Source organism: Mugil cephalus, chromosome 1 (assembly GCF_022458985.1).
Source record: "Mugil cephalus isolate CIBA_MC_2020 chromosome 1, CIBA_Mcephalus_1.1, whole genome shotgun sequence".
Lineage (NCBI taxonomy): Eukaryota > Metazoa > Chordata > Actinopteri > Mugiliformes > Mugilidae > Mugil > Mugil cephalus.
In genome coordinates, this window is record NC_061770.1 from 49172873 (window position 1) to 49200310 (window position 27438).

General features: G+C 39.7%; 2 protein-coding genes across 3 annotated transcripts in view; both read left to right on the plus strand.

Annotated features, from left to right (window-relative positions):
- The window catches only part of LOC125005795 (macrophage mannose receptor 1-like), a 20801-nt gene extending 14545 nt beyond the window's left edge, over positions 1–6256 (plus strand). The window contains exons 3-7 of the mRNA XM_047581370.1: positions 1938–2048; positions 3595–3669; positions 3950–4324; positions 4706–5032; positions 5356–6256. Of these exons, the coding sequence (XP_047437326.1) occupies positions 3642–3669; positions 3950–4324; positions 4706–5032; positions 5356–5705 (1080 nt within the window). The 5' untranslated portion in view covers positions 1938–2048; positions 3595–3641 and the 3' untranslated portion in view covers positions 5706–6256. The remainder of the gene's footprint in view (positions 1–1937; positions 2049–3594; positions 3670–3949; positions 4325–4705; positions 5033–5355) is intronic.
- Positions 6257–12491: 6235 nt separating this feature from the next.
- Positions 12492–21977, plus strand: LOC125005731 (macrophage mannose receptor 1-like). Of its 2 annotated transcripts, XM_047581277.1 has the most exons (6): positions 12492–12599; positions 15777–15887; positions 19262–19336; positions 19617–19997; positions 20300–20626; positions 20945–21977. In XM_047581277.1, exons 3-6 carry the CDS (start codon positions 19309–19311, stop codon positions 21289–21291), a joined length of 1083 nt encoding a protein of 360 aa, XP_047437233.1. In that variant the 5' UTR covers positions 12492–12599; positions 15777–15887; positions 19262–19308; the 3' UTR covers positions 21292–21977. The 2 variants fall into 2 exon arrangements, with proteins under 2 accessions (XP_047437233.1, XP_047437242.1); XM_047581286.1 differs by lacking the exons at positions 12492–12599; positions 15777–15887 and adding an exon at positions 19018–19080.
- The last annotated feature ends 5461 nt before the right edge of the window (positions 21978–27438 follow it).

The following is a 27438-nucleotide window of genomic DNA, read 5'->3' on the forward strand; positions in this document are numbered from 1 at the left end:
CACAACAGTAGCTATAAACAGACATATATAGTAACATGATGGAAGTTTGACAGTGTAACATGAGTTAATGAATGTACAGAGAGTTATCAACAGAGTCTGCAGCTTCCTTCAACTGTACAGATTCAGGATGAGTTTCATCTTCTCTGTCTGTTAGTGATGTGCAGATCGATACTGAGATATCAAGACCTCCAACTAGAGATCCACTGATATACATACATATAAATAAGGGTGATTTTTCTTTGAACTAGACCAGTGTCCTATGTATTTGAGCCACTAACAAGAAGGAGGCTTGAGAGATCCATTTCTGTAGAGGATGAAGGAGATTCAGTGGCTCTGATCAGCTGATCAAAAGTTTAAGATCATAGCTCAAAAAGAAACTGAAAACCGCTCAAAACAGAAATGAAAGTGTCAAAAAAGGACTCAGTAATGAGTAGCTCCTCCATTCTTTCACCCTAACCCATCCTTAAACTTTTGATCAGCTGATGAATGAACAGCCTATTTCAGTTCAGTTGTTGTTTTCAATCAGTTTCCTGCTCAGAATCTTTGGTCTCTTGCTCCCATTAGTGAGGTTTCAGGTCGTCTCTAAGAGTCGACCAGAGCTGGTTCATGTTGTTGGGAATCGAACTTTTTTTTGTTTAATTTTTAAAATCTTTTTTTTCTGGTAAAGCTGAATGTGGTTGGTCACGGTGTACGGTGGCGTCTCTGTGTCCACACTGAGCAGGGGGAAGGGAGGAGTTACACACTAACAACACGCAACACACAGAGCACAGTAACACAGGAACAGGAGGTGGAGGAAAAGTATTTGTATTTGAATAAAAGTCAAAATAGGTGTAAAAATCAATTTTTTTGCAGTTACACTTCTTATTTAGGACACGTTAGTGTAAAAACAAGTATTTAATTTGTCATTATTAATTATGGATGTATGTGCAGTACTGGTTGATGTTTTGCATTAAATGCAGCTAATAGAGGTGATTGAGGATGACTTGAAGGGACAGAACATAACTGTGATGATGATTTGGTGCTGGTGGGAGATAACAGTGGTGACTGTGGCTCAGTAGGTAGAGGTTCGATCCCCAGAATGTGCCACAAGATGAAGTTCTCAAGCAACACACTGAGCCTCCAGTTGCTCTCATTGCGTTGTTCTGGTGTGTGAATGTGTGTGAGCGAATGGGTAGATGTAGAGTTATTATTAAGTTTTTTACTTATTATTATTATCGTTATTAATAACATCATGTGTCCCTGACTGCTTTGAGTACCAGTAGGTAGAAAAGAAAGACCATTTACCATTTACTATTTACTATTTACTATTTACTATTTACCATTTACCAGTGGAAAATATTCTGAATTACGGAGCTAACAGATGAATGGTAACATGAGAGAACCTGACTGCAGAGTCTCAATACTAATGTAACGCAACGGAATAATCTCCCAGTCAAACTCCGCTTCCCAAAAGTTACATGCTACGTCTGCAATCTGGTTAAAGACAAAAAAATCTATTGGACAAAAATAGTGATGCAGTTAAATCATGTTTGGTCCAGTCAGAGCCTCCTCTGTTACAGAGTCGAGACTTTTCACCCTGACTCCTGAATGTCACTCAATCCAGACGCACAAATTAGATAGATAGATAGATAGATAGATAGATAGATAGATAGATAGATAGATAGATAGATAGATAGATAGATAGATAGATAGATAGATAGATAGATATGTACAAATATTTTTCTGAGGGGTTCATTGACGTGTTTTACCAAGATAACATGTTAGAAATATCATATTTAGGATTATTTAAAAAACAAAATGTAAATTATCAACCAGGAAAATATAGTTCAGATATTGAGTTATTTCCTCATTCACCACCCTGACCTTAGACTGACACTGCTCTAGGTAAATTAGCTCATGTTTTCCTTGTTTGTTTTCATCTTCATATTCAAATACAGACACTGAGAGGGCTACAAGAGACCTCTGTATCAGACAGAAAGACACATTTACTTCAGCCCAGTCTTCAACAGGACATCACACTGAAGCAAGGAGAGAAGAATCAACTGTATGTAAGTTTAACTCTCTCTGTGTGTTTGGAATACTAGAGTATGTATTTATAAAGGAGTATGTATTTAAGGTACATCATTCTTCATGATGGTCAGTATTAATAGTTTTTATTTCAAATCTCATTCATGTCACATAAAATGATCATTATTCATTGTATTCAGTTTCTTTCTGACTTTATTTTGGATGAATGTTATGTGCCACACACAACAGTAGCTATAAACACACATATATAGTAACATGATGGAAGTTTGACAGTGTAACATGAGTTAATGAATGTACAGAGAGATATCAACAGAGTCTGCAGCTTCCTTCAACTGTACAGATTCAGGATGAGTTTCAGTCAGTTTCTAGTCCACAGCAGGAGGTAATGAGAGGTGGTGGGACAACCACTTTCAACCAACACCGCTCCCTTCTGCTAGGATCAGAAATAAAACCCTACCAGACCCTAGCTAATTAGCCTAGCCACGGAAGTAAAATACTAGAAAACACCAGCTAATTAGCCTAGCCCCCAGCAGTACGTAAGAAATGATGGGACATGTGACTATCCTTCAATCAGCATCCCTCCCCTCTGCCAAGATCAGAAGTAACACACATGAAACACCAGCTAACAAGCCTAGCCAACAACAGTAGGCAGTGTGCGGGACATCACTGGGGATTTTAAGTGGGCCTTATCTCCCTCCCAAACAAACATAATATACTTATTCTCCTTTCTAGCAGATGAGGAATTTGCTTCAATCAGTTTTTCCTTAATTGCTGCTGCTAAGAATTTCAGAACCTGGTTGTGACGCCAGGTATATCTCCCTTGGGAGAAGCTAACCCTACAACCTGTCAGAATGTGGCTGAGCGTACATACACAAGAACAAAGTGGGCAGGCAGCATCCTCCTCTAACCACTGGTTTGGGTTCTGGGGGGATGGCAGCACATCATAAATAGCCTCTATCATAAATCTAGTCCTACCAGCCTCCATGCTCCACAGCTCTCTCCACAACACCTTCCTTTTCTCTACACTCTCCCAGTTCAACCACTGCATTGCTTAGCCTGCGACACTGCCTTAGTGCATCTCATTGCTTCCTCTTGTCTATGAATTTCCTCCACTACCATCTTCCTCTTTTCTACTGCGGATCCCTTGCTCCACAGAGGTTTCCCTGCACACAGTCCCAGGCCTCAATGTCCTTGCTGTACATGACCTATGATATCTCTAAGCCTGAGGGCAGCCTGTGCTTCCTGAACCACATCTCTCAGATTCCACTTCCTCCCTGTTTTAACCGTGGGGGCTGTCCGCCTGACTACTGGATCTTTTGACTGAGTAAGAGTCATCTACAGTCTAGCCTTAGCATAGTCTAGCCTTAGTCTGGCCTTTCCCATACAAGGCTGCACCGCTTAAGCAGCATGGGACACCAAGCCATCTCCTAATTGATGAATGAATCATCCTTTCAAGCTTCTCAACCTTTGTCCTTTTCCTGAAAACACAAGACTGTACAATGGAGCCAGTGTTGCATCTTTTGACAACTTGACATGACGTGTTTAAATGTGAGCTTCATCCAACAGAGACAAACAGCTGAAATCAAATATCAGTTTCATCCAACAGAGCAAAGATGCAGTGGAGTCTGCTCATTGTGATGGGTAAGTGGATCAGATCAACATCAACCATACTGCTGTATGTCTTTATATATCTTCACAATCACAAATCATTACAGCTTGATGAGGATTTGTAGAACAGCTGACACCACTGTGTTTGACATGTGAACAGATACATCAAACATCTACTTTGTTGCTTTGTTTGGTCCCTGCCAGGTCTTTGAGTTTCACTTAAGGAGGAAATAAACTGGGCTGAAACACAGTCAATAAAATGATTGAATTTGTCTTACAATCAGCTCTACGTCTGTGTTTTCTCTGATCTCAGGTCAGTGTTACTTCATCACATGTCAACTCTACCAGTACCACTATATTGAAGATACAAAGACCTGGACAGAAGCTCAGGAGTACTGCAGAGAACATTACACTGATCTGGCCACAGTGTCTAACATGACAGACATGAAGAGACTCCTTGAAGAATCTACAGGGAGAAAAACTGAAGCCTGGATTGGACTGAGAGCAGATGTCACCAGGACATGGCACTGGTCTCTACCTGGAGTGGAGTTTAAAGATGATGTAACAAGATGGGTTCTTGGTGAACCAAATGATGTAGGTGGTCTGGAGAACTGTGGATTTATAAAGAATAATACACTGTTGGGAGATCTGTCTTGTAAAGACCAACTTCGTTTCATCTGCTATGATGGTGAGTGGAAATAAATTCAGCATTTAATCTTTTAAAACCCCATAAATAACATTTATCCACAAATCTCTTAATTAGACATTTATTAACCAGACTAACAGAGTCTAAGAAATAAAACATCAACTTTGTGCTGCTAGCAATAGAAAAATAAATCAGGGGATCTTTAATATTTGTTTGTGTAATCCATGTCATAGATGTTGCTGATGACAATAATAATCTTGCTACATTTGTGTAAATCATTCTCAAAAGATATACTGTACATGTCAGGTATACTGTATGTTTGTTTACTCCACAGAAAAAAATATCCCCACAAAACTTCACACTGAATAAAGAAGAATTTGGTTGATGACGACTATGATTGATGTTTGTGTGTTTACTCCACAGAATGTGGATCCACAAAGATCCATTTCATTAATGAACAGAAGAACTGGATTGATGCTCAGAAATACTGCAGAGATCATCACACAGACCTGGTCAGTGGATTGAACCAGTTAGATCAAGTAGGACTCAATGACACAGTTAAAGACATACAATATTGGGTCGGCCTGTTCAGAGACGCCTGGAGGTGGTCAGATGGGAGCAGTTCCTCTTTCAGACACTGGGATCAGACTCTGTCACCAGGAGACAAATGTGCAGTGACCATGTTGAGTGAAGGAGGAAGATGGAAGAACGCCAAGTGTACTGACCAAAAACCTTTCTTCTGTTATGATGGTGAGTTTTTAAAGATCCATGAAGATAAAGTAACATCTCCACATTTAGCTCCAGAACTGGAAACTGTCTGAAGATCTACCAGAATCTATTATTCCACAATACTCATCTATTTATGTTTGAGTTAATGTACAATTATTTCAGACATAATTAAATCTACACTACAACAACGTCCCAAAAACATATTTGGATTCAGTCTGTAATTTTATTTCCCAGCTGCATGGATACCCATCAAAATATCAGAATTTGAAGATGAGTCACCAAATAAAAAGAGACTTTGTTTTATGCCTTTAAAAGTCTTTAATCAATGTCACCATGTCTTTCAGTGACAGATAAAGTGATCCTGATCAAAGAAAATAAGACCTGGGAGGAAGCCTTGTATTACTGCAGAGAGAACTACTATGACCTGGTCTCCATCACTAACCTTGATGAACAGAGATGGGTTCAAGATAGAGCCAAGAACGCCTCAACTCCTTTTGTCTGGCTGGGACTGCGCTACTCTTGCTTTCTGGATTTCTGGTTCTGGGTCAGTGATGAGGTAGTCAGCTATAAGAACTGGGCCTCAGATGAAAAGAATGATGACTGTGACATGTCTGGAGCCATGGAAACAGGAGGAGGACATCAGTGGGTCACAAACAATGACAACAAGAAGTTTAATTTCATCTGTGCTGTGTAGTCAGAACTGAACAAATTTAATATTCCTCATTTTTCAACACATTTAACTTCTTTATAATCAGCTTGCAAGCTTGAGATTAGACAGATTAGAGCTGGAGGACAGGACAACAACAAAATAATCCCACATAAATAGCTGTATCAGTGGAACCCTGGACTTTAGATCTAAGGCAGCTTTGAGAATACGTTTATCTGTCCCTTTGTCCCCTCCCATCAGACAACATCAAGCAGTGACTGTCAATATGATTTATTTTCTTTTAAAGTGTGGGTGGTTATACATCAGACATATAATCACTGTGTTAGAATAAAATAACATATATACCAATGTATAAGTGTAGTTATATTGCATATATACAGACCTGTGTGTGGTTATCAGCTGGTGATGGTTAAAATGTGTAAAAGCATATCTCTCTGATTTTTCTAATAAGACATCTGTGTTAATATTGTTTTATATAACACCTAATCTGAGTGTAAAAATATCCATTATGAAAATATGTTCAATTACAAAAATACCTGACGATGTACTGAGATGGATTTAAATAAAAATACAATTTAACTGAATACTTTTTGGGATTCTTGTTTAATTTTCCAAGGATGTCCCTCTCAAATGCATATTTAGAAATGATATTTAACATATATATTATAAACTCATAAAGAGATGTCAAGTGAACTTGCTAGTGCAACAACAAATAACCTATTATATGGACAAGAAATGGCTTTTTTTAGGACCAAATATGTTTGGACATGTATTCAAGTTCCAGTTCAACATTTTCAGACTCTCAGCTTTAAATTGAGGCGATTCAGATCCAAAACAAGGAAAACAGATACAGGAATTAAGTTCCTACCATTTTTATACAGAGTTTAAAAGAAACTGTGCAGTTGACTAATAGTTTTCGTGGACAGATTTGGGATATTCCTTCATTATTTATTTTTTTCTTTAAGTAGGTAAATAGTCTGGAGTTGTTGAAACAAGTTCAGTACCACCTGGTCTGTTTGGGACTGAAACCTGCCTCATTTCACTAGCTAGCTGGGTTAGTCATGCACAGCTACTGTCATTTGTCTTAACAGCAGACAACTTTGAAAATGTGAACAACATCTGTTTTTGTCATGGCACTCTAAAAAAAAACTAAATGTCAGGTTCAAACTCCATTCCTTTACTCACTAAGAGCTACCTCTGTGGTGGAAGATATAAATTAGTATGCGAGCGAGCACATCTGCGCTAGCTGGTTAGCATTCTTGTGGTTTATATCACTAGTGAACATTACATAAATATTTTTTACACCTCATAATATTTCTTAACATTGTTTTGATCATTTCAGTTCAGTTTTCAGTTACTTCAGTTTAATTTAAACTGACAGTAATATTAAATGACCCTTTAAAAGTGTCCTGTGCTTCTGCATGCTAACAGGACCCGAGCATCAAACTAACAAGAAGAACTTGAATGAGAAGAACAGTGGAAAACAGGAGATATAATAATAAGATTGTGATGGCTAGACGACTGGGTCACAGCATGTCTGAAACTACAGCTCTTGTGAGGTGTTGCTGGTCTGCTGTGGTTAGTATCTATCGAAAGGTTAAAAGGAAGGAACAGTGTTCCATGACAATGTTATGATAGCTCACACTGCTGAAGAAATTTATACTGAGGTGTTTATTGGCCTCTTAACTCCCCAGATCTCAATCCAATCAACCATCTGTGGGATGGACAAACAACACAGATTTATGGAGGCCCACCTCAAACCTCAGAGGACTTAAAGGAACCGCTCTGAACATCTTGGTGGTGTAGTGGAGTCCATGCTTTGATGGGTCAGAGGGGGACCAACACAATATTGGTGGTCGTAATGTTAAGCCTGATCAGTATATTACAATAACATAGAAATAAATCACATAAAATGGCATGAAAATAATGCAGCAATGTAATATGAGTTCCTCAAGAGAAATGTAAAGAGAGTCAACAGGATCGTGTGCTGCCTTCAATGGTTCAGAGTAACGACTTCATCTAAGAAGTCTGGTCTTCACGTACTGTTTATTCTGACCTTTCTCTTAGCAACAGCCTCAAAATGCACCAGTTTTCAGTTAGTTTAACTAAATAAGTTCATAAAAACACTTAGTGTGCCTTCAGTCCTAAACAAAAAGCCAGCAGTAGTAGCAGACTTTCTAGGTTGTTCTAGTTAATGATGTTCTGTTTTCCTTGATGGAAGGCAGTATATAGCTGGGCCCTTTGTAGCTTTGTGGGGTCCCTATATGAAGATGCTTGGACTGTTAAACTACAATGGAGAGATTCCTACTCCTTTAGAGGACCCACAAAGATGCCACAATCCATTACGCTGATCATGCTGGCTCTCATATTAATATTAAACCAGTTAAACTTAGAAAAAAAAACAACAAAGGACAACAATAATCTGCTCTATACATCAATAAATGAAACAAATATTGAGTGCTTTTTTTTTTTTTTTTTTTTTAAATGTCTACTTTAAATTTTGAAACCCTGGAATAAAATGACCAATATCCAGAGGTACAAAATACATCTTTCATAACTACATCCACAAGGTTCATTGTAAAAGTCATCACTTTCATATCCACAAGTAGACGTCTAAAAGTATTGCTATGGTGGTATCACGTGGTATCGGATGGAAAGGAAAAATAGTGATATCACATCTGACAAACTTCTACAGAGCCACAATAGAGAGCATCCTCTGTCTGAGTGCAACAGTGTGGTATGGGAGCTGCACTGTACAGGACAGGAAGGACTTGGCCCGGGTGGTGAAAACCGCACAGGGGATTGTTGGGAGTCCTCTCCCACACCTGGACTCAATATATGACAGCCGGGTCCAAAGGAGGGCTGGCCGTATAGCTGCAGACCCCACCCACCCAGGCCACGAACTGTTTGTGCCTCTTCCCTGCAGGAAGAGGTTCAGGAATATAAAGACCAACACAAACAGACTGAGACACAGCTTCTTCCCCAGAGCTGTGAAATCCATCACCCCATCTCCTCACACACCCCCCCATCCAGAGACTGAGCATTAAACCCCTGCAGATGCCAGATAGACTCTGATACTGCACTGCACCTTGTCTAAACATGCTGCTATACATGCAATATTCATACTGGTCACTTTAAATATCCTTGATTGCACTACTACCTCTCATCTCATCTTATTTTATTCTTAAATTCTATTTTTTTATTTTAACTTGTTATTCTATTTTATATTTCCTATTCTATATTTATATTATTTATATATCTCAGGTCTGTACATTTATACCAAGAGCTGCTGAACAGAATTTCGTTGTGCTTTGCATAATGACAATAAAGATTCTTGATTCTTGATCACGTCACTACTGGAGGGACAAATAAACACACCTGCTAAAAACTCTGCGTCACACCTCCCCCCTCCACCACACGTCATGAATAAATGTCTTACCTTTACCCTTTGACTCACGTTTCCAGCTAACGGTGCTACAGCGACACCTGTGACTCCAGGAAAAGTAATTAGTCAAAGAGACGAACTGACAAATCTGAACCATACAGTGTTTCTAAGAAAAACAACCGACTGCGCAGGCGCATTGGTAATTACCCATAATTCCAAGGGACGGGCGATGCAAATTACCAGCTAATATCTGGCGAAATCGAAAATTAAAATAATCCACAATTAAAACAGTGTCTGGAAAAGGAACAAAGCAGAATTTGTTAGATAAATATATCAAACATGGCCAGTGAGAAAAAGTCTGCACCGTAAGTCAGACGTCGTTGAATCGGAGACCTTTTTATACTTCCTGATGTGTAATTTCTTTTTGACGCTTATCAACATGTTGCGATGTACTATCACATTGACCTGTCCGTCGGTAAACCCACGTGGTTTCCTGGCTCTTTGAATGATCTCACAACGAGCTGCTCGTTGTAGTAATTGGATCACATTGCTTGAGGACGTTAAGGGCATCAATGTACAGCTAGTACCAGGAGAGGCGACTGATGTAAGCTATGTTTTTTTATATACATACAATGACCACAGTTCTTTGTGTTAAAAATCATCAGTCGGGGAAGTAGACTGAATGTGTGACCCGCTTCTTAAACGCGTTTCCTTTATTTTGTGATTCGTTTGAATACAGTTTCCCTTCAGTCAATACATTCTTTTAGCTCTTGTAATGATTCTCCATATTTGTTCCAGCCTGGGTTCGAACCCCTGATCTTTGACTCCATACCAAATCCTCCGGAGCAGGTAAGTGTGTCTTTGGAGGCGGAGCGTTCCAGGGTTCCCTAGCAACTGATGAGACGTGATCTTAAAAGAAAACACAGTGAAATGAAACAGTTTGATGACTCACGTTTCCAGCAAACAGTGAAACTAAACGCTGCTACAGCCATTGACATATTCATACCTGCCAACACTGGGCTGTGAAAAAGAGGGAGGTTTTCTGGGGTAGGGGTTGGAATGCTCCACTCACAACATCCCCAACCTGATGTAAACAAAACGACTTTTAATGAGTCTTGAATCCATAGCTACAATAAAATGTGCTACAATGTACATCCCAGAATGTCTCTACAGCCTTCTTGGAGCAAAACATGTTCATACAATATACAATTATACACACAATGGATACAGGCATGTGTGTGTGTGTGTGTGTGTGTGTGTGTGTGTGTGTGTGTGTGTGTGTGTGTGTGTGTCCAGGACTTTCTCTGGTTCTCTTTGTCACCCAAGGACCTGTTGTAGTTGTAGGTGTCAGACTTTGCAGCTTCAATCAGTTTCTTGGAGGGAACATACCGGTACTTGTGGCCAGGGCTGGTCTGGTTTATGTGGTGAGAAAGAAGTGCACAAAGAGTAGTATTATCCATACTCATTGTGTTTTGTGTTTTCATTTGGCCCAAGTCCCATCCACTAACGTGGAGGAGGTGGAGCTCATGACCTGTGCTGCTGCCAGACACCAGGGGGAGCTCTATCTGCTTTGGCTTCTAGTCTAATAAAGATAGTATCTTTATACAGGCTATGGTCCAGACATGTAAAGAATGAAAAATTTAAACAGGAAACCAATAAAACTAGAGGAAAACTTCATGTCATAGGACGATACGGTGAAAGGTCTGATTTCACACATTTATAAAGCATTACAGCAGGAAAACTGAGGTCAGAGATAAATGGGAGCCAGAAAGAAACGTTATCATCAAAGAATAGAAAATATAGTAATACATCTGGGTTATGTTGGAGGGACTGTGGGATGGTGGGAGGTTTCACCCATCTTTTTGGGACGGTCCTCATCATGGATTATTGGGAAGGAAGTTAAAAGGATTACTGCCTTTGATTTTAAGTTGGATTTGATTTTAAGTTTAAGTTCTGTATGTTGGGTATATTTCCTAAAGAACAGACAGAAAGGGATTTAACAGACATGTTGAAGGTCTTACAACTGAAACTCAATAAAATTATTAAATATGGACAACTTTGAACAACATTTATAAGAGCACTGATCAAGATTTATTTAATTATTTATTGAACTGTTTAAATTACATAGTAAATTAATTTCATGAGCTTCTACTTTGATTTTGGTTTGATTGTTTTGTTTTCATTTAGACTTTTGTTCTGTTTGCATCCAGCCCCGACTCCACTGAGACGTGTGTAGTCTTGTCCACATGGCTACAGCTCACATGGCTCCCAGTTGGATCTTCATTCATTCAGTTTCAATATAACAATTTCAGAATCTATTTAAAAATCGTAAACAAATCAAAACTTCTCCAGGAGGAGGAAAATAAAAACTCTTTCGCTTGGAGGCAAAAGGAAACAACAAGTAAAGACACAAGGAAAACTTAGCTGTGGCTGATTTCTAGGACTTGGAAAGAAGGCTGGGGTGTATGAAGGACAAAAAAACACTGTGGCACAGGACAAAGAGAGACACACACTGTATTTATACATAAAGGTAATAGAGAACAGGTTGAAACAATCAGAAATCAGGGAAGACTCATAGATGACACCTGAGGGAAGGACAAGTGACCTGAGACAAGAGGAGAGTTACATTTCAAAATAAAACAGGAAGTTAAGAGACAAAAAAACAGGAACAAGATAAAACCTCACGTGTTGTGACAAGTCACTCCTGATTGTCCACACAGGCTGGGGCGGGACTTGATTTGGATGGGTACCCCATGGGGCCAATCACATGTAAGGAAAGACTAGGATCATACCATTGTGTTACAAAGGAAGGGGGGGCAGACTCTCTAACCACAGCAGTGTAGTGGTACAGGCCAGGTTCACACAGAGCAACAGAGTGAAGACCTCTATAGTACTGCAGGACCTAGATGCAGTAACCTACGTATGTAGCCTACGCTGGTGTGACACAGTTACACTTGTGTACTCATCAGTCTGGCTCGCTCTGTAACAACACCACCCAAACACTAGTCAGCGCTGTGGACTTTTTGCCAGTCGGGTTCGGTTTTGTTTCTACTTCCTGGTTCAAGTTCATCAATGGCGTCTGAACCTTACAGGGAAATTCTGACCAGATCGCCGTAGCCTCTGTGTCAACGTAACACAGAAGTATAAACAGTAAAGTATATGAGGGGGAGACAGATGTAAATGTAAGCACATCAGGAAAGAATGAAGAAAACAGGACATCTAAGCTCCATCTGGTATTTCTGTATGCCAGTCTGCACTAAAGACTTTTATCTAAAGTGTCATAATGTTGAGACACGGGAGAAAATACATAAAAATAAGTTCATGAAAACAGTGTATTAAAGATTGCTTAGCAACACAAAACATTAATAATCATCAATAACTGAAATTATTATCATATGTGTTATTAATAATGTTGTAATTCTCTCAGAGCCTGAGTCCTGTTTCTAGTCCTGGCCTGACACGGTGAAGCTTCAGCTCTCCCCAACACGAGTCGACTCTTCTCGTTCTACAAGGAGAACGACACATCACTAGTGACGGTACAAGTATGTTTGAGTTTTTTTGTCATTCTTTGCCAAACCTAAAGAGGTGTTGATAAAAGACGTGGCTGAAGAGGCCTGAGGAAGAGGTCACTGCTCTTCTGCTGCAGAACCTCTCTTGTCTGTTTGCTTTCAGACATTTATTGAAACAAACTTATTCTCCATCCTAACATACTTTGACTTGCAAATGTTTTTCCCTTGAACTTATATCCAGTTGTTTTCCATGGCAGTGAAGAGCCTCTCTCATAAGAGACACGTAACAGACTTCTGTTTATGAACAGAGTTATTTGTGTTACATTTTAATATTGAAATGATCAGAGCAGAACTTCAACTGTACCTGTGTTTGTACAGTATGCAGTATTTCATTAAGCTCAGTCTACACCAGAACATCAAGGAGAGACATCGTATTAAAGCTGAGGACAGAAGCAATCAACAGATTGAAGTTAAAACTCTGTTATTTCATTCTAAACGTCATGTTTGGTGTTCCATTGTTGTCTTAATAATATACTGTACCAGTCAAAGGTTTGGACACACCTTCTTATTCACTGATTGGCTCAGAGTTACTTCCTGTCAAGACAGTTTTGTTTTCTGGGCTCAGTAAACTTAAGTGAAGTGAAGTGAAGTGATGAAAAATATGTGCACAACATCATGACAAAATCAAGACAGTCAAGTTATGTGTGTGAAGGCAACAGACCACAGAAATAATTACACATTGTAACTGATGCCTCCCTTCTTCTTGTTTGAATATTCAAATCGTGATGCTGAGAGGGCTACAAGCGACCTCTGTGTTTGTTTGTTATTCTAAATCACTCTGTCCTGCACAGTGCCCGATTGCTGCCGCCAAATCTCCTCATTTCCTTGGATGCAGAGCGCTGCCATGATCGTTAAAAAAAGTGTGGGAGATCGCTATACAAGCTGTATATAAACACAGTCGCCGTTCACCTATGCACTTCCTTTAACAATCGTCTAACAACACATTTGATTTGTTTGATTGAAAAAAGGAACAACAATCTCTGCCCTTCAGAGATCAGCCTTTATGGGAGTAGACCAAAACTTGTTTTTGAGCTGAAGCTTCTACAATGATACAGTTTGTCAGGCCATTGAGTCAGAATGTAACAGGCAGATATCAGTGTCAGAGTGAAAACCCGGGTCAACGCGGCATTCCTGTTCACATCGAAGCCCTCCTGACGCCCGGCATAATAATAGTATTTTCTAAATATAATAATAAACGTGAATTCACTGTATATGCAACATTATTCCTTGTAACATTGCGTAACATGAGTAACGGCCTCTCAGCCCCACACTCTCTGGTTGTAATAGTAAAGGTTAAACATGCCTGTCAACAAGATACACCACAAAAGTGCATGAAAAATATATTCACCATTACGCTAAATCAGTGGGAGCCCTGAGCTTGTTTCTCAGCAACGAGACGGTCCCATCTAGGGGTAATGGGAGACATTACCCTGTGCTAAGAAACTTTCCAATGACGTTTGTTTTTTGTTCATTTTGCTAAGCTTTGGAGTTTCAATTAAGCGGTAATAAATTATGTGTTACAGGCGGGAGCAGCCCCTTTAAGAAGGTAGACATGTGACTGAGGCAAGTATCTTGACCTGCGTCAAAAGTGAGTCATGGACAGATGTGGCAGAAAGAATCCGGTAATTTTCCAAAATAAAACATTGTTTAGAATTAGATACTAAATAAAACGAAAACAATGTAAGTTATGTATTCTTTCTGTGCGGCCCGTACCAAGTGACCCACAGACCGGTACTGGTCCGCGGCCCAGGGGATGAGGACCACTGCAACAGAGCACCTTCGGGATGGGGTGGAACGGGACATTGGCATCACAGATGTGCAGCCGACAAATCTGCAGCAATTGTGTGATGCTGTCATGTCAATATGGTCCAAAATCTCCGCGTTAAAAGTTGCTATGAGAAACTAAGGCAGTTCTGAAGGCAAAGGAGGGTCCAACCTTTTACGAGCAAGGTGTACCTAATAAAGTGTCCGGTGAGTATATTTTCTAACGGATGACTGGTCTTGTGAAGTGAAATATGAAGACTTTATCTGTTGGAAGAAAGAGACGGAGACAGACAGCAATTAACACTCAAACACAACAGTCAACCAAGAGTGGAAAAATCCCACAGTTTCATGCAATATAGAAACTAGCAAAGAAAGACCTTGAACATCCTGAGGTGACAGCAGAACTGGATGTAATTTAAAATACAACTTATTTCAAATGATAAAACTTCTTGTCAAAGACAGTCCTTAAGTGATAAGTCCATGTCAGCCAGTGTTGCTGTAGCTGGTGATGATGAGATGGATAGATTGTGGTCTCCTCATGGTTTCCATTAGCCTGTGGGATACCAATGTACTTGTAGTTGTCTTGGATATCACTTATGTTGCCCTCTGGTAGGTCGACCCCTTCATTTCTGATCATCTTGCCTCTCCTTGAGAACATCCGGCCACACTTGTATAATCCAAATGACATCCCTGTGTCATTACTGTACGTCCTGCTGCAGCAGTGGTGACAGTGCATCTCAGCTTTGAGTTGTCCTCTAGGGTTGTCGTCCACATTCCCATGGAGGTCTGGATGAAGGTCCTCAGGTTCCTGTTGATCTTATACAGATCCAGACATTCCAGTATTCATGTGTGTGTGTGTGTTCTTGTTGTCAATCCAGGTGTTGCTCAGGTTGGTCTGTCTGCTCTATCAACCTGTAGCTGGTGCTTGGTTCCTCTGGTGTTACTACCAGTTCCCTTCTGATCCACATTCTTACTCATCTTAGCAGCAGTGATGTCTGACAGGGTCTTCAATGTTATGCAGAGACAGGTTATTGGCTGTTGGATGGGATGTGTCTCTTCTGGGGGTCTTTCAGGATTAGGACTGTCCTGCCCTGGTTAACTACTCTCTTACTTTGAAGCAGCAGTCTATGTCTATAAATTAAGACAATCAAGTTACGTATGTGAAGGAGCTGAACTTAAATAATGATGTGTTTTAGACAAATCTGTTAGAAATATCACATTTAGGAATATATTTGAAAAAACTTAACTTTTCCACCAGGAAAATATAGTTCAGATATTGAGTTATTTCCTCATTCACCACCCTGACTTTAGACTGACACTGCTCTAGGTAAATTAGCTCATGTTTTCCTTGTTTGTTTTTACCTTCATATTCAAATACAGACACTGAGAGGGCTACAAGAGACCTCTGTATCAGACAGAAAGACACATTTACTTCAGCCCAGTCTTCAACAGGACATCACACTGAAGCAAGGAGAGAAGAATCAACTGTATGTAAGTTTAACTCTCTCTGTGTGTTTGGAATACTAGAGTATGTATTTATAAAGGAGTATGTATTTAAGGTACATCATTCTTCATGATGGTCAGTATTAATAGTTTTTATTTCAAATCTCATTCATGTTACATAAAATGATCATTATTCATTGTATTCAGTTTATTTCTGACTTTATTTTGGATGAATGTTATGTGCCACACACAACAGTAGCTATAAACAGACATATATAGTAACATGATGGAAGTTTGACAGTGTAACATGAGTTAATGAATGTACAGAAAGATCTTTTTTTTAATGTGCAATAAGACAAAATATACAGTGATAACATACATAACACACAGTGGAAAAGTTACAAACAACTGTTGCGTGTGTGATTCTGTGTGTGTGTTGTATGGGTGTGTACATGGTAAGAACAATGACATTCATGCAATGATAATTATAGTGATGATATTAATAATATAACAGGAACCTAGTATTATAATGATAGTAATAATACCTATAATGATAGTTATAATGACAATCAATCACAATAATAAGTAGTAATAATAGTGATAGCAGTAAAGAGAAGACTGAGGACGGAGGACGAGAGTACAAGAAAGGTCAGTATATGAATATTTGAACTGGGTAAATTTATAGGGTGACTCGCGTCCCCACGACTCCACTGGGGAACAGTCCACGTCACCCACTCTGGCCAACGCTCCGTATGTCCCCTACTACCCCATCCTACCCAGACCACCAGTGACACCACCCTTTACCCTGTGTTTATATAAGTGAGTGGACTCGTGAACAGAGGAAGGGTTGCAGTGAGTGAGTTTGTTTGTTTTGTGGTGTTTGTCCTTTCCCTCCTCCTGCTTCTGAACAGGTGTGTAGTGATTAAACAATAAAAAGCAGGGGGAGAGCCACATGTGTGCTGCCTGTGGCAGAGAGGTGGGGTAGACGAGATGCTCCTAGGACACAGGTCTTCAACAGGGGGCTGTACCTTCAGTCTCACAATCTTTGATTGCTTTTTTATACGGATACATGTTCTTTCATTTTATTGTTCCACACAATTTAAATTTCTTTAAATTAACATTAACATGAATCCAACATGTTTCAGTAAAGGGATAAATGGAGGCAGAAGACGTCCTTTCTCTTTCAGTCAGTACTCCATCCATTCAGTGATACAGGAGCTGTCTCAACAGTGCACTGTTTCACACAGAGCCACTGGACCTGTCAATCAAAGCCTCCTGTACACAGTAGGCCCCGCCCCCATCACTGCTGAGCCAATCATGAGGCCCCATATTACACGCTGACTCTGTCAGGTTCCCTGAAATTGGCCGAGAGTCTATTCAGTCCCCATGTGAAATCCCAGACGCACGCTGCAATATTAGCAGAAGAGAAGCTAACAGGGCATGATATTTATAGGTATGTGTACGTTAGATATGTTGATAGCAGTCACACAGCCACCCTACTGTTGTAGATGTTTGAAATGAAAAAAATGAACCTGTGTATTATTTGAATAGCTTAATACTGAATGCAATATGATAATAAGTAGATTTATAAACAGCACTAAGCCGAGTTTAATATAGAACACATATAGTAGGTGGGGGTCCCACTTAATCTCTCATCAGTTTGGGGTCCTTGGAATGAAAAACGTTGAAGACACTGAGATGGAGTAAGATGCTCTGTGTTTCTATGACATTCAGTTTGGGTGTGTAACCATGGCTACAGTTGTTCAAGTCTCCATTGAAACACTCGGATCTTTTTTGTGTACATAATAACACAGTCATCGCTCATGAAGTTCTCAGGAGGCATCAATAGACTCATGAAATTTGGACACAATGGGCCTCATAGGTGATTGTGAAAGATTTGTAGTGCTGTGACTGTGCGCATGTGTAGTTGATTCCATTGATTAATTAGCATGGAAGATATATACAGGAGTCCAGTTTACCTCCAGCGAAGAGGAGAGATGGCAGATCTAGCCTCGCTGGAAGATATGGCTGCCCGTGCATTCAGGAGAGAGCGCATCTTCAGGGACCGTCAAAACATGTTTCTGTAACTTTCTGCACCCCAGTGTATACTGCCCACTTGTGGCGGCACTACAAAAGTAGCAGGTGGCTTATAATGATGGACCGAGGAAGCTGCTTAATGTGCCAAGACGGAGCAGTGCTAGTCAAATGTTTGTGAGTGTTGGTGTGTCCACATGTCCTGCTGTACTTAGGAACCTCATGTTCAGCTTCATGTGTAGAATTTCTCAGTCACCAAATAGCATCATTTCTGTGCTGGCAAATCCTGCCATGAGTACGGTCAGGCTCACCTCAAGGCTTTGGAAGCACTGGTGTTTTAGCCTATATGTAAATATTTCAGATTGAATGTGTGTCTGTCTCTCTGTCCTTTTTCTTTCTGTTTTTGTTTATTATTAGTATTTTTTTTCTTTCTTTTATTGTTCTATGGACCGCCCCTGTGTCTGAAATAAAGTGTTGATGATGATGATGTTCTAGTGCGTGGACACATTACGGAAGAGTGTCCTTTTTCTGGCCTCCACCTCTGCCACAATAATCTGTTTCTGACGATGTGAAATGTTTCTTCTTACTTTTTGGGTCCATCTCTCACGTTCTCTCAGCTTCTCCGTTAACACCGCTCTCTTCATGCGCCACTAAACGGATCCTTAGATAGAGAAATAGAGGCGTGGCAGTACGCTGAATGCTGTTTGCAGACACGCGCCTGTCGATTTAGAATGGTTCTGATTTACTAACATACACACGGTGGTGAGAACAAAACTGGCCGGTACGCACGTGTCATGAATCTGATGATGATTTTGCACAAGTACTTTTTTCTTCTTGCGGAGAGAAAGAACATTTCTGTTCACATATTAGTGAATGAGGCCCAATGTATTCGTTTAAGTGTCAAACACAACCATCGAAATACTGCAGTTGTGTCTGGTTGTTGAGCTATGACATGTAAAGTGATGCTTGCAGAGTTTAAAGTAGACTTCCTGATCCGATGCTTTAACAGTGACACCATCAGACTCTTTGTTATTGTGTCAACAGGCTTGAAGCTGATTAGGATTAATCCACAGTCTATGTGCAAGACTCCAGATTAAAGCTGAAACACTTTTCTCCTTCTGAAAAGAGCAAATCAACCATATACTGTCAGTCCACCTGGAGACTTGAGTCCAAAACAAAAACCTACAGTAGTAGAAGATTGTTCAAGGTTGGTCAGTTGCACTGTTTTCATAGTAGAGGAGGAAGTTTTAGTCCTGTTTAGAATGAATTAGTATTTTCCACCTGCTTGTATTCCTCTTCCTGAAAACACAAGACTGTACAATGGAGCCAGTGTTGCATCTTTTGACAACTTGACATGACGTGTTTTAAATGTGAGCTTCATCCAACAGAGACAAACAGCTGAAATCAAATATCAGTTTCATCCAACAGAGCAAAGATGCAGTGGAGTCTGCTCATTGTGATGGGTAAGTGGATCAGATCAACATCAACCATACTGCTGTATGTCTTTATATATCTTCACAATCACAAATCATTACAGCTTGATGAGGATTTGTAGAACAGCTGACACCACTGTGTTTGACATGTGAACAGATACATCAAACATCTACTTTGTTGCTTTGTTTGGTCCCTGCCAGGTCTTTGAGTTTCACTTAAGGAGGAAATAAACTGGGCTGAAACACAGTCAATAAAATGATTGAATTTGTCTTACAATCAGCTCTACGTCTGTGTTTTCTCTGATCTTAGGTCAGTGTTACTTCATCACATGTCAACTCTACCAGTACCACTATATTGAAGATACAAAGACCTGGACAGAAGCTCAGGAGTACTGCAGAGAACATTACACTGATCTGGCCACAGTGTCTAACATGACAGACATGAAGAGACTCCTTGAAGAATCTACAGGGAGAAAAACTGAAGCCTGGATTGGACTGAACAACAGAACAGATGTCACCAGGACATGGCACTGGTCTCTACCTGGAGTGGAGTTTAAAGACGATGAAACAAGATGGGCTGGTGGTGAACCAAATGATAGATATGGTCTGGAGAACTGTGGACTTATAAAGGATAACACACTGTTGAGAGATCTGTCTTGTAAAGAACAACATCTTTTCATCTGCTATGATGGTGAGTGGATATAAATTCAGCATTTAATCTTTTAAAACCCCATAGATTTTATCCACATATCTCTTAATTAGACATTTATTAACCAGACTAACAGAGTCTAAGAAATAAAACATCAACTTTATGCTGCTACCAACAGAAAAATAAATCAGGTGATCATCTTTAATATTTGTTTGTGTAATCCATGTCATAGATGTTGCTGATGACAATAATGATCTTGTTACATGTGTGTGACACTTCACACTGAATAAAGAAGAATTTGGTTGATGACGACCATGATTGATGTTTGTGTGTTTACTCCACAGAAAGTGGATCCACAAATATCCATTTGATTAAAGAAAAGAAGAACTGGATTGATGCTCAGAAATACTGCAGAGATCATCACACAGACCTGGTCAGTGGATTGAACCAGTTACATCAAGTATATAAAGTAGGACTCAGTGATAACACACCCTATTGGGTCGGCCTTTTCAGAGACACCTGGAGGTGGTCAGATGGGAGCAGTTCCTCTTTCAGACACTGGGATCAGACTCTGTCACCAGGAGACAAATGTGCAGTGACCATGTTGAGTGAAGGAGGAAGATGGAAGAACGCCAACTGTACTGACCAAAAACCTTTCTTCTGTTATGATGGTGAGTTTTTAAAGATCCATGAAGATAAAGTAACATCTCCACATTTAGCTCCAGAACTGGAAACTGATTCCACCATTTTTATCTAGTTCTCCATGTCTTCATGTAAATTCTTTTCAATGATGAGTGTAATGTGAGTACAATATTATTCCCAAAACACATTTGTATTCTGTCAGCATATGTGGATATGTATCAACACAACAGAATTTATAGATGTTTAAATGAGAAGGGACTTGGTTTCATATTCTTGAAAGTCCTTATTGGGGCCAGTTGTTCTCTACAATAAGATGTTGTGTTTGTGTCTGTTTCTTTGTATGACAGATAAAGTGATCCTGGTCAAAGAAAAGATGAGATTTGATGAAGCCTTATTTTACTGCAGAGAGAACTACAATGACCTGGTCTCCATCACTAACCTTGATGAACAGAGATGGGTTCAAGAGAGAGCCAAGAACGCCTCAACTCCTTTTGTCTGGCTGGGACTGCGCTACACCTGCTCTCCATATTTATGGTTCTGGGTCAGTGGTGAGGTAGTCAGTTATAAGAACTGGGCCTCAGATGGAAAGAATGATGACTGTGACATGCGAGGAGCCATGGAAACAGGAGGAGAACATCAGTGGGTCAGTCAGCTTGAAAAGAACGAGTTTGATTTCATCTGTTCTAAGTCTTAGACTCACTGATAACTGTCTTTTTATTCATATACTCTGAATGTTGGTTGTGTGTTAAACGTATTCTTTCCATCTGTCTTGAATGGTGAAGTGGGAAATGTAGGAATCCCAACGTGAAATGTGTAAAAGCTGTCTTCAGATTGTTAGAGGAAGAAGCTCCACTATAGTCAGTTGTAAAGTAGTGCAGCTTTACTGTGGATGTTTAAAGTGGAATAAGTGGATAATGTGATGTGATGATGTTAACACAATTATCATGGAACTGGTGCAGAAACACCTGAAAGACTCCAAGTGTCAAATAACCAGCACCATTTGTATCTCAAGTGTGAAGTTTCTCCTTCTTTCTCACTTTCTCTCCTTTCTAACGTGTAGACTTCTCTCACAACACTGAGCTCATTTGCTTTCAAGAGAAAACAGGGAGACTATGTTATGTTGAATCTTTTGCTGATATTATATTCTATAAAATGACATGTATGTTATGGTCAGTTCCTGGGGCTTGCTTTAAATGGATAGTTGAATTGTCTGTTGTTGAACCTGTTAAACCATGGAGTGGCCTCTAATGTTCATTTACTTCAGTTTGTTCATCTACATCTTATCTACCATTGAATACATAGACACATGTTTAGAAGATGAACCATTTACCCAATGTATGTAATGACAAACCAAAAAATATAGAAAAGAAATGAAAAGCTGTACATTGTCATTGGTTTTATTTCTTTGAATTCATCTTTTTCTGTGTGAAATGTCAGCGTCATGAAGATGCTGTTTAATTCTACTAATATCTGAGCAGTGAGGCTGGAACTGTTCTAACAGATGACTGGTCTTTAAGTGAAATCTAAACACTTTACCTTCTGGAAGACAGAGATGGAGACGGACAGCCATTAACACTCAAACACACGGAGTCAACACTCAACACTGCAACATGGAAACTAGCAAAGAAAGACCTTGAATATCCTGAGGTGACAGATTAATAGTTTTTATTTAAAATCTGATTCATGTTACATAAAATGATCATTTAATAATGAGACAATCTGAAATCCAGTTTATTTCTCTCTCTTTAGTTTGGTCATCAGAGGAAGAAGAGGAAGCATAAAGTCCACATCAGACTCTCCTTCTGAGGATGTTTCACTTTCCTGCTTCTCTCTGGGAGTTACAGGCCACATGTTTTCATTCTGACTCTTCTCACAGAGCTTCATTTCTTCAGGTTAGGAGAGCATAAAGAATGACAAACCAAAAAAAAACTTTATTACCAAATACAATTCAACAAATCACAGACCCACTATTAACTTCCCATGTGTCACTAACAAAGCAGGGGTTCAGTACACAAAAGTCACAGTGGTGCAAGCTACATTCACTAAGGAGTCTTCCACACTCCATGAATCAACACTCAATCTGTACACATGCACACATTTCACTGCAAACGACAAACCAAGTCACTCCTTAAGCTGCACTGAAAGACTGACTGGGACCTGACCTGAGGGAAGTGAGCCAATAAAAAAAGAAAGCTAGTCCACCCAAAGGGCAGTACCCCACATCTTTTTGCCCACTGCCAGCGCACTTACCAGGGCGGACTAGACAAAGGAAAACATAACACAATAAAGCAGAGGAAAATCAACCTCAGTGGCCCCGATGCTCTGATGGAAACAAATATTAATCTTAAAATACTTCATTACAGCAGTTAAAACACACACCATCCGTAAACATTTAAAATACCTGCTATGTTGATTATGTCCTGACGACTAGCAGCTGCTTTCAGACTAACAGGGACACAGGTCTAAAACACACCAAACAGGAATTCTCACCCACATTTAACAGTTCAAAACACAACACGAAACGACTTCAGCCGACCCATATTCCTGGATTCATGTCCCCTGTCCGCCAACATGAAATGAGCTGTGCACCTGCCTCACTCCACCAGCCTGACCCAACAGTCACCACAAAGACTTTTCCTCCTATGGCAGCAGCCATATTGACTAACTGTGGCCCCTCCTTTCCCCCACTTGGTACCACCAAGCACACACTATAATTCACAAAGTTATAAAAGCTGTCAAAAGTTTAAATCGCCCTGTGACATCAGAGACATCAGAGAACAGGTGGTGGTGTCAGTGGCAGATGATGGAAATGAACAGGTTTCTCCCAGTCTTTAACTTTAGAAAACTCATGTGAACATCCAGGAGCAATGCAGAACATGCCTCCTTCCATTGGTTTTGTAATCTGCTCCTCTTGTCCTGTCATGTTCAATGTTTATGTAGTTGCTCAGTACGACCAAGAGCTGGACAAGTTGAGCCAACCACTCCAGTGGTGGTGCCCTGTGTTTAAACAGTCAAACTTAGAGGATTGTGTGCTCTGACTGGTTCTTCAGTTGTTGTATTAGCTCGACTATATAGTAAATGATATATTAGACAGGTATCGCCGTAACCAGCCTGAAAATTTACTCAGTCGGAGTAATCGGATCAGAAAGGACATCTAAAAAGAAGAGAAGGCGTCTCCAGGAATTGAACTGGTTCAGAGTGGCAAGGTTGAGATAGTATTAGCTAATGCACAACTAAACAATGTACGTTAACACAAAGGTAACATCCAACTTGACAGCTTAACATCATTAGACTCACATTCTGGCATTTACACACAGCAGTAAACCAGGTAGGTACAGGCAAATGGTGAAGAAAAGGCAATGAAACCGTTCTATCATCGGGAGAAAGCGACTGCAGTCACACCATCTGCGCTTCAGAGAGGCACGGTCGTGCTATCTACACTTGAAAATCGAGTGCCCGTCTACATGGCGTGGTACGGTAAAGCGTGTGAGCAATTAAAAAACTGATCAAAAAACAACAAATCAAATTGTTTTCTGCAGACTCCACCTGATTCTTGTTCTACATGTCCCCAGATACCTCACACAAAGGACTTCTCTGGTGTCCCAACCACACCTCCCTGGTGAAGAGCCTGATAGCAAAGGCAGGACTGAAACCCATCTACATCAGGGAACTTCTGTGCAAGATGAAAACAGGCTGAATCCACTTGGTCACAAGTTTTGTGGTCCATGACGCTGATCATTTGGTCTTGGTAAATGAAAACTTGTTTGTCTAGTTTGATGGCTTGGATGACTTCCTCTGGTGAATGCTTTGTCCAAAGTGGTCCATGGCTCCTTTGCTTTTGTCCTGTGGGTCTATGCATTTCCTTTCTTGTCTATGAGACAAAAAGCCTACAAATACACACTAAGTTCACTACAAAGATTTTGGCCTACAATTGACTCTCCAGCTCCCCTCCCTCTTAGACATTTCTTTCATCAGTCTTGTCTCACAAAAGTGTTTTGTCACTTTTTTGTTACCTGTTCTTGCCATGTGGAATACATGAATCCAGTTACTATTTGGATAAAAATGTGGTTATGCACACGGAGCTGAGACAGAGCATCCAAGCACCCAGGCCGAAGGGACCCAAAGGACGGCACCCCCACGGACAGATAGGAACAGCCCCACGCATGGCAGTCCCCCACGAGGAAACACTGGAGAACTAACAGACTGAGACAGTACAATGTGGTAAGAAATAGGAAAAATAAATGAATAAATAATGGATGGAAAACCTTTGTTAACCTAAAATCTTTGTTATGTTTTTCATATATATGGAATGAAACTAAGCTCAGAGTCAAAAATCATGCCCAGATTCTTTACAGACTGCGAAAGGTTAAAATCCTGTGGTTTTGGTAAAAGTTTCTCTCTCTGGTGTTCAGGACCAATGACTAAATCCTCTGCTTTGTCCTGGTTGAGCTGCAGGAAGTTCTCTGCCATCCATGACTTACTATCTAAAATACAGTTTAAAAGGGCATCAACAATGAAAACCTACCAAGACCTGTTGATTCACAGCCACAAGAAATCCTCTAAAATGTTCCTCTGGTGCTTTGTCCTTTATTGACAGTCCTTGTGGAGACTGACATCTGCTCTTGGAGGCTTTCATTCGATCCCCAGAATGTGCCACAAGCTGAAGTTCTCAAGCAACACACTGAGCCTCCAGTTGCTCTCATTGCGTTGTTCTGGTGTGTGAATGTGTGAAAGCGAATGGGTAGATGTAGAGTTATTATTAAGTTTTTTACTTATTATTATTTTCGTTATTAATAACATCATGTGTCCCTGACTGCTTTGAGTACCAGTAGGTAGAAAAGAAAGACCATTCGCAATTTAACATTTACTATTTACCAGTGGAAAATATTCTGAATTATGGAGCTAACAGATGAATGGTAACATGAGAGAACCTGACTGCAGAGTCTCAATATTAATGTAACGCAACGGAATAACCTCCCAGTCAAACTCCGCTTCCCAAAAGTGACATGCTACATCTGCAATCTGGTTAAAGACAAAAAAATGTATTGGACAAAAATAGTGATGCAGTTAAATCATGTTTGGTCCAGTCAGAGCCTAGATAGATAGACAGACAGATAGATAGATAGATAGATAGATAGATAGATAGATAGATAGATAGATAGATAGATAGATAGATAGATAGATAGATAGATAGATAGATAGATAGATAGATAGATAGATAGATAGATAGATAGATAGATAGATAGATTATGAATGTGAAGGAGCTGAACTTAAATAATGACATGTTTTAACAAGATAACATGTTGTTAGAAATATCATATTTAGGATTATTTAAAAAACAAAATGTAAATTATCAACCAGGAATATATAGTTCAGATATTGAGTTATTTCCTCATTCACCACCCTGACCTTAGACTGACACTGCTCTAGGTAAATTAGCTCATGTTTTCCTTGTTTATTTTCATCTTCATATTCAAATACAGACACTGAGAGGGCTACAAGAGACCTCTGTATCAGACAGAAAGACACATTTACTTCAGCCCAGTCTTCAACAGGACATCACACTGAAGCAAGGAGAGAAGAATCAACTGTATGTAAGTTTAACTCTCTGTGTGTTTGGAATACTAGAGTATGTATTTATAAAGGAGTATGTATTTAAGGTACATCATTCTTCATGATGGTCAGTATTAATAGTTTTTATTTCAAATCTCATTCATATTACATAAAATGATCATTATTCATTGTATTCAGTTTATTTCTGACTTTATTTTGGATGAATGTTATGTACCACACACAACAGTAGCTATAAACAGACATATATTGTAACATGATGGAAGTTTGACAGTGTAAAATGAGTTAATGAATGTACAGAAAGATCTTTTATTTAATGTGCAGTAAGACAAAATATACAGTGATAACATACATAACACACAGTGGAAAAGTTACAAACAACTGTTGTGTGTGTGATTCTGTGTGTGTGTTGTATGGGTGTGTACATGGTAAGAACAATGACATTCATGCAATGATAATTATAGTGATGATATTAATAATATAATAGGAACATAGTATTATAATGATAGTAATAATACCTATAATGATAGTTATAATGACAATCAATAACAATAATAAGTAGTAATAATAGTGATAGCAGTAAAGAGAAGACTGAGGACGGAGGACGAGAGTACAAGAAAGGTCAGTATATGAATATTTGAACTGGGTAAATTTATAGGGTGACTCGCGTCCCCACGACTCCACTGGGGAGCAGTCCACGTCACCCACTCTGGCCAACGCTCCGTATGTCTCCTACTACCCCATCCTACCCAGACCACCAGTGACACCACCCTTTACCCTGTGTTTATATAAGTGAGTGGACTCGTGAACAGAGGAAGGGTTGCAGTGAGTGAGTTTGTTTGTTTTGTGGTGTTTATCCTTTCCCTCCTCCTGCTTCTGAACAGGTGTGTAGTGATTAAACAATAAAAAGCAGGGGGAGAGCCACATGTGTGCTGCCTGTGGCAGAGAGGTGGGGTAGACGAGATGCTCCTAGGACACAGGTCTTCAACAGGGGGCTGTACCTTCAGTCTCACAATCTTTGATTGCTTAGACATGTTTTATATGGATACATATTCTTTCATTTTATTGTTCCACACAATTTTCTTTAAATTAACATTAACATGAATCCAACATGTTTCAGTAAAGGGATAAATGGAGGCAGAAGACGTCTATTCAGTCCCCATGTGAAATCCCAGACGCACGCTGCAATATTAGCAGAAGAGAAGCTAACAGGGCATGATATTTATACGTATGTTTACGTTAGATATGTTGATGGGAGTCACACAGACAC